The sequence below is a fragment of the Mesoplodon mirus genome, assembly GCF_964341445.2.
Source record: "Mesoplodon mirus genome assembly, chromosome: 8".
In the NCBI taxonomy this organism is placed as follows: Eukaryota; Metazoa; Chordata; class Mammalia; order Artiodactyla; family Ziphiidae; genus Mesoplodon; species Mesoplodon mirus.
This window is the reverse complement of record NC_138984.1, coordinates 31,055,263-31,068,305: the sequence shown is the minus strand read 5'-3', so window position 1 is coordinate 31,068,305 and position 13,043 is coordinate 31,055,263. Positions and strand designations below refer to the sequence as shown.

The following is a 13,043-nucleotide window of genomic DNA, read 5'->3' as shown; positions in this document are numbered from 1 at the left end:
GTTTTCTATTTACCCCTTCCATGCCCATTATATGAGAGGTACCCTAGCACAGAGTGGCCATAAACCACATGTTGACGGGAACAAGTGAGGAATTGATCGGTCACCAAGTACCTTCAAATACCATGTTCATCCCATATGTGTCTTTAGTTGGTATGATAGATACAGAAAGACTATATGTAAAGTCTTTAGATTCATGGCACTAACACACTTTATTGAGAACCTACTGGGGCCAGTCACTCAGTGCCCATCAGAATCTCAGAGGCTGGTGGAAGAGACCTGAAGAGAGGTGAACACAGGAAGTACATAGGAAGGGACAAAAACCAATAAAGACCAACACTAGATTGAAAATAGTTTGTCACTTCTCTGTGTTTGTTTATAAGGGAGCGGGCTCAGTGAGGCTCAGGTGATCAGAGAGGGCTTCATAGAAGCTGTGGAAGAGGTAGCTGCTTGCCACCGATCCCAGGTGGTAAAGAAAGGTTTCCTGGAAAGTATACACTCTTATCACAGCCAAGAGGAGCCTAAGGAGACATGATGACTAAATGTAATATGGTGTCCTGAATGGGATCCTGAACAGAAAAAAAAAAAAAAAAGATAAAATCTGAATAAACTATGAACTTGAGTTAACAATACTGTATTAATATTGATTTATTAATTGTAAGAAATATACCATAGGAATATGAGATGTTAGTTATAGGGAAACTGGGTGCAGACTATATGGGAACCCTCTGTACTATCTTCTCAATTTTCCTGCCAGTCTAAAGCTGTTCTGCAAACTAAAGCCACTTTGAAAGGAAAAAAAAGCCCTCTTAACAATCTACAGAATATCCCTGGCATGGTGACAGGAGGGAGTCAGTTTGACAGTGACCCTTTTTTTTGAAAGAAGTGACTTTGTCGTTAAATGCCATGTTTGTAGCTCGATCATCAATTCCTATAACGATGCTGAGTTCTTGCCTGCTTTCCCGTGGTTAATTTTTGGCAGGCAGCAGCAGCGTTTGTGCAGTGATTACAATTTTGAGATGCATTGTCAGTAACCAGGGTGCATAATGGATCTTCATCTCTAATTACTTTTCTCTCCACAGGTGTCTGGAAAGGGTCCAGATGGGAACGCACACAACCTCCGCTTTGAGGGGATGGAGAGACAGTACGCCTCCTTACCCAGGTAGATCACTGAGGGGTCTCCCCTCACCATCCCACCCGCACATAAAGTCTTCAGAAAATACACATGGAATAGAAATCTGGCTCTGAAATGGGGAGTATGTTATAATTTTGCCTTACTGCATCTGCCACAACCCTCGTGCCATCTTCACAACTGTGCTAATACTTGAAACACTTGTGGGTTATTTTTTAAGGGAAGAAAATAGTGTATCATTGCAATTGAACATGTCAGCAAGAATATTGGATTCTGAATGGAAATCCTAAGCCATTGCTATAAACATGGTATCGAACAGCCTGTACCCAGCTTAGGGACAATGAAATAGTAAATCCTCTGTCCTAGGAATTACCCACAAGGAAGGGCATGCCAGCCTTAACCCTGGAGCTTCATGTGGGTGTTAAAAAGCAGGAGAGAAATATGAACCTGGAAAGGGGTTCTTTGCTTGATTTAGAACATGACCGTGTTCTTTGGGCAATAAGCAAATATTGCTGAGAGGCACCGACACAGTGTGGGGAAAAGACAGCTGCGTGGGAAAGTTCGCTTGGTGATTCTGGCCTAACAGGATCCACTTATGCTGTAACTAGACACCCCTGAAAATGAGATACAATTCTCAAAGGTTTGTGCTCTTATCTGTGAGATGAAGAATAATTTTAGTCTGTAATCAATGGCACATGACAAAGAGGAAACCTTTCCAAGATGACATACAGTGCAGTGACTATGGGAGTTGAGTGAGTTGAGAGTGTGAGAATTTGTGAGTTTGAAAACAAAAAACAAAGAAAAGTTAATGCCAGGCAGAAAACTAAAATGTTACAGAATATCTGCTTTTAAAGAGGGAGGTGGTGGGGAGGACCCTAAGTAGAGCTTTTCTATCATCATACTGAATTGTTAAAGTGCTAACTCAGAGCTGGGTTACCGTTTTGAGTTGCATGTTGGCTATATTTCTGCGTGTGAAATGACAAAAATAACAGCCCGAATATTACAACAGGCATAGCCCAAGTGACCATTTGCTCTTATAAATAGTATGTTGATTTTCAAAAGTAATAAAATATCAAATCTAGCAGAGAACCAATTTTGAACACTGATTGGGCAGGACACCCAAAATACAATATTTTAAAAGCTCCTGTACAATTATCTCCGTTTTCCCGTTTTATATGTTGTCTCATAGTTATTTTTCTCATCCTTGATTTCTTTCCTCTCCTTATTTTTTCCCTGGCTTAGTATTTTGTTTTCATTTTAAAAAATAGAAGTAGTCTCCAAAATTCATTTTAAATATAAAATTTCTGGCTTTCGGTATTGAAGTGCATGGAAATTGTGGTTAAGGCAGATGGAAAGTACTGTATTCTTAGGATAGGAAGAAGAAGGAAAACTGGGAACAGTTTAATGTCTTTCTGGCCAACTTGTACTCAGACTGCGGAAATGATTTTTTTTTTTTTGTACAAATCAAAAGCACAGAAATAGCATTTATAAGTAGAGAAATTCAACAAATTTCACTCATTCATTCCTTCCCCAAGTATCTACTGATCATCTACTACGCATCAGGCCCTGAGAATCTGGAGACTGGGGATGCCGTGGCTCTAGACACCTAGACAAGGACCCACCATCTAGGACAGGAGGCAGCAAAACAACTTTTTGTGAGAGTGCAACCAGTGCTTAGATTAGTAATGATTAACATAAAGTCCTCTGAATTTCCAACTCCTATTTCTTTTAATGAATAAGCCCTGAAATGCTCAGCCATGGCTGACTCTAAACACATCTATTTTAGGATTAAACACTGTGGAGGGAGTGTTTTGACAGAGGCAATACGTTGATGCTGTTTGTGGCTCTGGAGCTATCATCGCAATATATGAATTAACAAAATCCTGCCAGCCCCGAGAATATAACTGTAGCCAAAAGCGAAGCGTCTTAGACTGAAAACAGTTTTGACGAACAGTGCACTCACACATGTAACACAATGGTAGAAGTGATGAGCTGCACGTGCTAACACACCTTTTTAGCTACCTGGCAAGAAGGAGTCATGATGGAGAATAAATAAGGCTCAGACAAATGCATGAGACGTCCCTGGCACTGGTTTTTGAATGTAGGGGCTTGAACTTGAGTTTCCATCTCAATTATCTAAGGGGGATATACAAAGTATCCCCACCAACATGCTCTAATCCATCGAGGGGGGGTCCATATTTACCCAACAGGATGCAGAATGCCGAGGCAGGGGACAAGCTACTGGCTTGTGTGTGCCGGTGACATTTACCCTGGCTTTCTAGTCTTCTCCCGCCCCTAGAGATTTTACTGTCCACTTAATTGAATCACCCCAGCTCCACTGTTCCTTGTGTCAGGGGAGTGAGGCGAACACATCTCTGTAGGCACCAGATCCCCTCTTAATCACAGAGGTGGGGAGCTTTAAAATATTTATGGAGTTAAATTTTTCATTAAAAATAGGAATAATTCTATCTACAGGAAGTCAGTGGCCAACCTTATAGGGGACTTAATATGCTATGGACTGATTTGGTTCCTATGCTGTTTGTGAAGTGGATCACAAGAGTTTTAAGACAAACTCAACAGTGTTGATTTATATGCCAAATTTGGAGCCATCAACACAGAGAGAAAATGGCCCCCAGCACATGGAGTTGGGGAGGAGCCCCAGTCAAGGGACACCCTGCTATGCTTTCATGGAACTCTGTCATTTTCAAGCAGGCCGTGCAGCCTGCTGCCAGGCTGGATGACACCTGACAAAATAAAGCCAGCACCCTAGCCAGTTCAGGAAAAAGATAATTCCCAGCACTTGCTAGTTATGAGGTTGCCTAAGGCTAAGGGCTAAGCGATGTTAAGTGTTATCGTTAAGCAATTTTAAATCTTCTGCCTCTGAAGAAAAACGACTTTATTCCTTCTCTCCTGAGGGTGCTGTTTTGGAAAGCGGAGCGTGGTTGTACTACAGCCTTGTTAGCGAGCACCAGGCTTTTCCCAGGGCCAGTGTTTCAGCATCCTATCCAGCCCCCACTTCTCTCTGGTAGTAAAGAGAGCAAAATCAGCATCCCCTTCTTCTTGCCTGACGCAAATTATTCCTCGCCCCGGGTGAGCAGGGAAGTGGCTGTTTCCCGGGCTGCTCTAATGTGTGAACAACAACGTGCATATTTTTGCAAACAGCTTCTTTTTCACTTCAGCCTCCCAGCCTCTTTCAATTCTCGCAGGCCCCATTCTGATTTTACAGGCCTCCTCCAGGTCCGTCTGTTCAGCAAGTGAACTCTCTCCTCTCCCATCGGAAGCCTCCATCATTCCCACCTGGCCCACCCCCGGCCCCGTGGGATCCCATTATCCCTTCTCTGCAGGTGGCTCAGTGCATCAGCACATGATGTTGCTCTTCCGGGCTTGTAATCAAGTGTTGAGTCCTGAGGAGGGAGCACAAAGGCTCTACATCTCTTCTGTGGTCCTACATGCGTGAGTGCTGAAAGGTTGCTGGAGAAACTCATAAAAGCATTCACTGGTTCCACTACAAAATTCACATTATCCAACCCCAGCTGGGCCCCTGCTGCTGTCCAGAATTCCTTTTAGTCGTGCTGTCGACTCCCTTGACTATCCCCACGGTGGCCATTCCAAACCTTTTCTGCTCCCGTTAAGTTCTGCAAAGATGACTCAGCCCCCCAAGCCCAATCTCTAGAGGTGATCTCACTTCCTTCCCTTTACAGCCTTGAGACATTCAACCTTAGTTCCTCAACTTCTCCCTACAATTCAGACTTGCTCTGTCTTCACTAACACACGCTTCCCAAGGAGAGACATGAAGGCATGGACTTGGAGTCAGGCCATAATTACAGCCCCATCCATCACTTCTCACCTGGGTGACCTTGGGCAAGGATCCAACTGGTCCAGGCTCAGTTCTTTAATCTGCAAATTGGGGATTATATTAGGGACTCTGTACAGCGCCTGTATGAGTATTAAATACGAAGGATACAAGCAAAACCCTTAGTGAAGAGCCTGCCTGACATATTTTAAGGATTCTTTTTATATTGTTAGTTCTTTTTAATTTTCTCTCTGGGGATGACATATTCCTTTCTTTTAAGAATCAAACCTATACAGCAGAGCTCATTCTCACTGGCTTCTTGGGGACCCTACATAGTCAACTACCCCTCTCTCAGCTGCATCTTTAAGCCCTTGGCAATTGCTTTCCTCACCCTGCCTACTACTGTGAATGCATAGGCTCAGCTGCACAGTTCACTGGGAATTCCTCAGCGTGGAGAAGGGGAGCGCCAACAGCTCATGGAGATATGCAGGGGGCATAACTGCGGCTGAAGGATTAGCCAACTCTTAGGGAAGGACCGGCAGTCCGGAAGATCAAGGAAGAGGGCACAGCAAACTGAAGTGATCTGAATGATAAGCCGTGCTGTGGACATGCTGGGAGACAGCAATTCTTATAAATAGGGAGGCCATATCAGGGATATAGGCGCTAACTCGGGTCTAGGCAAGAGGCTACGGCCCCTGGCCAACAAGACTTAGATGCAGACCCAGTGTCTCCCCGGTGGTGGAGACCCACCCAGTGTGAGTTAACCAGCAAGGCTGGACGTGATGTTCTTGCTCCTAGGACAGATGTGGTGAGGCAGCAACACTCTCTGGACCAGTGCGGGCAAGTCCTGAGATACTGCGAAAATACTCCTGTTGTCTCAGGACTGGACAGTGCTGACTGAGCCTACAGCTGTAGTGACTCATAGCTGAGCAGGGCTCAGGTGGCAGGACTACCCGCCCCTGAGCTTGACTTTAGTCCATCAGAGAAAACAAAGGTCTTCCCTTAACCCTCCTTCCTCCTCCGATTCCCATTTTCCTGTTTTTGGAAAAAGTGGCTCTATTTCCACACCACCCACTGAGCTCTTGCCTCTTGCCCCAGGCTTCTGAACATGTCACTGATGCTTCCAGTGGACTCTGCTTCCAGCCCTTTTCTTTCTTTCTTTCTTTCTTTTTTAATTTTTATTTTATACTGGAGTAGCGTTGATGTACAATGTTGGGTTAGTTTCAGGTGCACAGCAAAGCGATTCAGTCATACATATACATGGATCTATTCTTTCCAGCCCTTTTCTTTCTTTTTTTTTTCCTAATTTTTATTTTATACTGGAGTAGAGCTGATGTACAATGTTGGGTTAGTTTCAGGTGCACAGCAAAGCAACTCAGTTATACACACACGTCTCTATTCTTTCCAGCCCTTTTCTTTATGTGGATTCTCTCTGAGCTGCCTCCTCTATTCTTATAGGTTCAGTTCTCATCACTACGATGATGAATCCAAAATGAACCTTCCTATCTCACTCTTATTGTGACTCCAGTTACAGCTGCTGCTTGACGTACCCATCCTTCTACCTCCAAGAGACCACAAAGCCCCCATGCCACAACCCAAGCCCTCTGCCATCTTTCTTTAGCTCTTCCTTCTTTCATCTTCCATAACATTGATTTAGCACTTTACCAGAGCCATTGAAAACACCTTGAATTAGATATTGATTCTTTGCTGCCACTTTCCACCACTATTGGATTATAAATCCCTTGGAAGAAAGGATATTGTTTTATATGCATCATTTTTTACACCTATCAACAGGACCCAACCTAGGACCATGTATACAGTAAGTTTTTAATATATGGGTACAAAGATGAGAATAGATTTGTTTTTGTATAAGTAAGTTGTAGGAAACAATTCCTCCCAAGATTTTTTGACCATTTATTTTAGGGCACTATTTTCCAGGAAGAGTATTGATTTTCCCATGAGAATGTCCCTTTTCCCTGGAATCAGTAAAGCCCAGACTTCCAAATAGTTAACTCCTGTTGAGCACTTAGCATGTACCAGGCACTCTTCTAATTGCTTTGTATCCACTGACGGACTTAATGCTCACAGCAATCCTATGACTCAACACCAACCCTATTATTATCCTCATTTCATAGGCAAGGACACAGGCAGAGAGAGATTAAGTGAAATTGCCCAAGTTCAACAGCTGGAAGTGGCAGAGTTAGGATTTGAACCCAGGCAGTCTGGCTGCAAGTTTGTACAATTAACTTCTGGGGCTCAGGTCATCCAGCTCAGAGTCACATCCACGCTCTGTGATTATCCCGTGCCCTCGTCTTATTTGCTGACCTGCTTCTCACTCTCACTAAAGTGTAAGTGCCTTCGAGGACAGGGACCATATTTTATTCATCTTTGTATACAACACAGAACATTACTAACAGACAGGCTTGGTAATGCCTTTCAACTGTTTCTGCCATGCTGTCATAAAATCAATTCTTTTCCCATTCCCTGGGGTCCTTCCCTTGAAATATGAACAGTTTAATGTGTAATTGCTAGATGAACATTAAGCAATAGACTTTGCCTACTAAGAAGGGAATCCTGTTTTGTTAGAACACTCCTGAGAGTTGAAAAAGCGGTATCTGCAAATTGGTACTTTGGTTCTTTGAGATTAAGATTAATATCTACCCAGAAGAAAAAGAATGGCGATAAATTTTCTGGTGGAAATCTGCATTAGCACTCCCGAGGAGAGAGACTCACTTTCCCGAGACTCATGCAGGACAGAGGCCTGCTCAGGCCAGATGTGGCTTCTGGTCCTGATGGTGCTCTCACCCGGATTCCATGAGTTACTTGATGGGGAAGAAACGTCTCTCTGAACAGCTCAAGCAGCTAGAGCATGGCTGTGTAATGAGAAGCAACATACTAGAACTGATTTGGGGTAGAAAGAGCAACTCTAGAAGGAGCTCACAGCTTCTGCTTGCTTCCTAGGAACCCAGAATAAACTCGCTTTCTAAGTGTGTTCCCAGCGTTTTGGTGCTGGTTAGGACCGTGTCCAGATCAGAAGAACACGCCGTTAAGAGCATACTTCCCCTTTAATGTTTCAGTTAGTTCACTTTGTGGGTTTTGGGTTTCTCGTCTGTCTATGCCGTTGCCCAGCCCCAGGAAGACTCCCATCCCAAGTGCACGGCTAACTTTGAAGCCAGCAACATGCACAGCGCCCACTAGGTTACATTATCCACAGAGTCGTTTACCTCACTGCTTAAGGACACTCTCCCTCTCTGATTTCTCGTTCTCATCTCCAGTTATCTTCTGCTCTGCTCACAGCTATTGAATTTTCCTTTGCCGACCCTGCCTTGTTTTCTAGCCCTTGCTAAGCAGATGGCAGTAACATTCGAGTTCTGCAGAGCTCTCCACCAATGGCACAGTCCGGGTCATTGCTGAAGCTAACGGAGGTCGTGATTCAGTGAGTTCAGTGAAAACTTGAGCAGTCAGCAGGTGTATATATGTGTGAGCGTGTGTCCGGTGCGGGTGGAGGTTTGGCCACGTGGATCTGTAGAAGTTGACAAAGTCACCATGTTGCCTAATCAAGTACGTCTCTCTGCCACAAGGCCAGTTTGTCAAATAAGATGTTTCATGAAAATATATGTACTGCTCGCCACAGCCCTGGCAGCTGGTCGAATGTTCATCCAGGGTTTGAGGCCATTACAGCTAGTACTTTCTCTCAGCAAGTCTCTAGATGGAGCCCTGTCGCATTTCATCTAGATCCAACAAATCAAGACCGGTCTCCCCAACACCTTCCTTGTGGCACAACTTTATTGGAACAGCCCCTTCTTGCAGTGAAAAGCTACCTCTCAGCATCCCTGTCTATGACTGCTGCTCTGACTTTGCAGGCGAGCTAAGATGGGCTGAGGAACTTGTCTTTAACGCATCTCCCACATCTGCATGTGACAGAGTTTAATGCTTTTGAAAATCAATGGAGCTCTTTGAACCCACCAGATTCAAATTTCTCATCCTTTCTCCTCAGTCCCTGAAAATCTAGTCTCTACTACCCCTGCCCTGTAGAGTAAGCTGCCTATTTGACTGGCCCCTCTACCACCGCACTCTTAACGCAGAGGACAAAATGATGAATTAGCAGCAATTTAATTCTTGGTGAGATTAAGATGTCTCTCAAGATGTCAACTCCAACTTCCTGAAAAATGCAAAAAGCCCTAGCATGTAATACAGCCTGAAGATGCCAAACAGCTGAGATCAGGGGGTTAATGCTACTGCCGTATCATTTTTATGTCACTTAGTTCCTCGGATAAAAGTCCATTTTAATCAAACTTTTTATCATTTCCTCATAGCCAATATATCCTTGATGCCAGTTGGAATATTTGATATTAATTATTCAGTCGAAGGCCTCCATTATGAGTTTAGTTAGAATGTTAGTGATTTAAAACAAGTTTGGACCCGTTACAGTACTGATGTCCCCAGAATTGTTTTAAATGAATCCTTTTTCTATTGAAGTATGGTTGAATTATGACGTTGGGTTAATTTCTGCCGTACAGCAAAGTAACTCAGTTATACATTCTTTTTTATATTCTTTTCCATTATGGTTTATCCCAGAGTACTGAATAGAGTTCCCTGTGCTCTACAGTAGGACATTGTTGTTTATTCATTCTATATGTAATAGTTTGCATCTACTAACCCCGAGTTCCCAGTCCATCCCTCCCCCCAACCATGCCCCGTTGGCAACCACAAGTCTGTTCTCTATGCCTGTGAGTCTGTTTCTGTTTTGTAAATAGGTTCATTTGTGGCATATTTATATTCCACATATAAGTGATATCATATGGTATTTGTCTTTTTCTTTCTGACTTACCCCACTTCGTATAACAATCTCTAGTTGCGTCCATGTTGCTGCAAATGGCATTATTTCATTCTTTTTTATGGCTGAGTAGTATTTCATAGTATATACATATGACATCTTCTTTATCCATTCATCTGTCGATGGGTATTTAGGTTGCTTCCATGTCTTGGCTATTGTGAATAGTGCTGTTATGAACATAGGAGTACATGTATCTTTTTGAATTAGAGTTTTGTCTGGAAATATGCCCAGGAGTGGGATTGCTGGATTATGTGGTAATTCTATTTTTAGTTTTTTAAGGAACCTCCATACTGTTTTCCATAGTGGCTGCACCAACTTACGTTTCCACCAACAGTGTAGGAGGGTTCCCTTTTCTCCACACCCTCTCCAGTATTTGTTATTTGTAGACTTTTTAATGATGGCCATTCTGACTGGTGTGAGATGGTACCTCATTGTAGTTTTTATTTGCATGTTTTAAATGAATCTTGATGGACCACATGTATTAAATTCCATAGATTTTTACTTTTCCCTCATTTTCCATAGAAATTCCTAAACTGTTAGATATTTGTTAAGCACTCTTTTTAGAAGAAGAAGAAGAAGATGTGCTTGCTATTTCAAATAGAGTGATAAATCTGGCATTACCTTGAACTTGAAACACGTTAGGATTGGTAAGCTGACATCCGTGTTTTCCCTCCTGCACATAGCTTTTAAAGTTTTAGCATTTATTTCCCAATTCTCCAGCCAAAAGGAAAGAAAAGAAGGTTATTTTGTACATAGGAAGCTACTTAGAGTGTTTCTTTATCTCTAATTTCTCATATTCTTTGGTCATTCTTGATATTTGCCTATTGTATGGTCATTCTACCATCTACCTCCAAAAGTTCTGCGCACTGGAATTACTGTGGTGAGTTTCTTGACTGCGCCAAGCTGTTATGCATGATGTACCATTCTCCCTCTGCACCTACCTCCCCACCTTCTACATCTCTCCAGCCATTTGCTACTGCCTCTTGGCCCAAGTTCCTGGGTTTGCTGTATACAGGTTTTGTCCTGGCGTCAACCGACTGCAGGCATAGACACTCTGAATAAACCAAGTATATTAATTCATTGTAATATCTGATTTGTATGTATTTGTGAGGCCTGTGCTTTATGATTATTTGAAGTGACATGACATCACCAAAACATGCAGGGATCTTGGATAAAAAATGAGGGCCTCCCCAAGAATATACAGGGGAGAATGGACAGCCTCTTCAGTAAGCGGTGCTGGGAAAACTGGACATCTACATGTAAAAGAATGAAATTAGAACACTCCCTAACACCACACACAAAAATAAACTCAAAATGGATTAAAGGCGTAAATGTAAGGCCAGACACCATCAAACTCTTAGAGGAAAACAGAGGCAGAACACTCTATGACATACATCACAGTAAGATCCTTTTTGACCCACCTCCTAGAGAAATGGAAATAAAAACAAAAATAAACAAATGGGACCTAATGAAACTTAAAAGCTTTTGTAAAGCAAAGGAAACTACAAACAAGACAAAAAGACAACCCTCTGAATGGGAGAAAATATTTGCAAATGAAGCAACTGACAAAGGATTAATCTCCAAAATATATGAACAGCTCATGCAGCTCAATATCAAAAAAACAAACAACTCAATCCAAAAATGGGCGGAAGACGTAAATTGACATTTCTCCAAAGAAGATATACAGATTGCCAACAAACACGTGAAAGAATGCTCAACATCACCAATCATTAGAGAAATGCAAATCAAAACTACAATGAGGTATCACCTCACACTGGTCAGAATGGCCATCATCAAAAAATCTACAAACAATAAATGCTGGAGAGGGTGTGGAGAAAAGGGAACCCTCCTGCACTGTTGGTAGGAATGTAAGTTGATACAGCCACTATGGAGAACAGTATGGAGGTTCCTTAAAAAACTAAATGTAGAACTACCATACGACCCAGCAATCCCACTACTGGGCATATACCCTAAGAAAACCATAATTCAAAAGGAGTCATGTACCACAATGTTCATTGCAGCTCTATTTACAATAGCCAGGACATGGAAGCAACCTAAGTGTCCATCAACAGATGAATGGATAAAGAAGATGTGGTACATATATACAATGGAATATTACTCAGCCATAAAAAGAAACAAAATTGAGTTATTTGTAGTGAGGCGGATGGACCTAGAGTCTGTCATACAGAGTGATGTAAGTCAGAAAGAGAAAAATAAATACCGTATGCTAACACATATATATGGAATCTTAAAAAAAAAATGGTTCTGAAGAACCTAGGGGCAGGACAAGAATAAAGATGCAGGCGTAGAGAATGGACTTGAGGACACGGGGAGGGGGAAGGGGAAGCTGGGATGAAGTGAGAGAGTGGCATGGACATATATACACTACCAAATGTAAAATAGATAGCTAGTGGGAAGCAGCCACATAGCACAGGGAGATCAGCTCTGTGATTTGTGTCCACCTAGAGGGGTGGGATAGGGAGAGTGGGAGGGAGATGCAAGAGGGAGGAGATATGGAGATATATGTTTATGTATAGCTGATTCACTTTGTTATACAGCAGAAACTAACAGACCATTGTAAAGCAATTATACTCCAATAAAGATGTTTAAAGAAAAAAAGTACCCCCCAAATGCATGAACACATGCATTTAGTTTCTATTTTTATGTACCAAATTCTGCACCTAAATTGTTTCCAAGATGTCATGTTTATTCCTAAACTAGCCAATTGTATTTGAAAAGAAAATCAAACTAAGAGCAATTAAGGCAAAGGAAGTAAGGGGAGTGTCATAAACTATACCGAACACCTACCATGTGCTGTGTATTTTACATGCATGGTCTCATTTTATCCTTGCCATCCAACTGGGTTGTAGTCGTTAAGATGCTCACTTTTTTAAATTTAAAAAATCCATCCTTGAAGTGGCAGAGTCAGAATGGAATCAGAATTCAAACTCAGTTCTTTCTGGTTTCCAAGGTCTTTTTTACTTTGCTTTACCACACCTCTAACACGGACAAGTTAGGCAGAGGTTGGAATACCTCAGCTTTTTTCATGAGTAGCATGAGTTCATGGGAAGGAAGATATCTAAGGTCACATTAAAAATTCACCCATGTTCATTGTCTTTTAGGGCTCTAAAAAATGAAAAATGTTGAACCCTTCAAGGGTTAAAAAAATCATAATAAAATACAATGAGACAAATAGTAGGGAATTTATGAGAAAAAAAGAAAAATACTTTTGAAGCATATCATTTTCATTCTTATATCACGGTGATAAGTTTTCCCTAAGTAAA

The 13,043-nt window shown here is 42.1% G+C and overlaps 1 protein-coding gene across 2 annotated transcripts in view; it reads left to right on the top strand.

The window, feature by feature from the left end:
• The window catches only part of PARD3B (par-3 family cell polarity regulator beta), a 1,069,130-nt gene that overhangs the window by 993,022 nt on the left and 63,065 nt on the right, over positions 1-13,043 (top strand). For both annotated transcript variants that reach the window (XM_082629936.1, XM_082629937.1), the window contains exon 22: positions 1,080-1,159. In XM_082629936.1, coding sequence (XP_082486062.1) covers positions 1,080-1,159 — 80 coding nt within the window. The remainder of the gene's footprint in view (positions 1-1,079; positions 1,160-13,043) is intronic.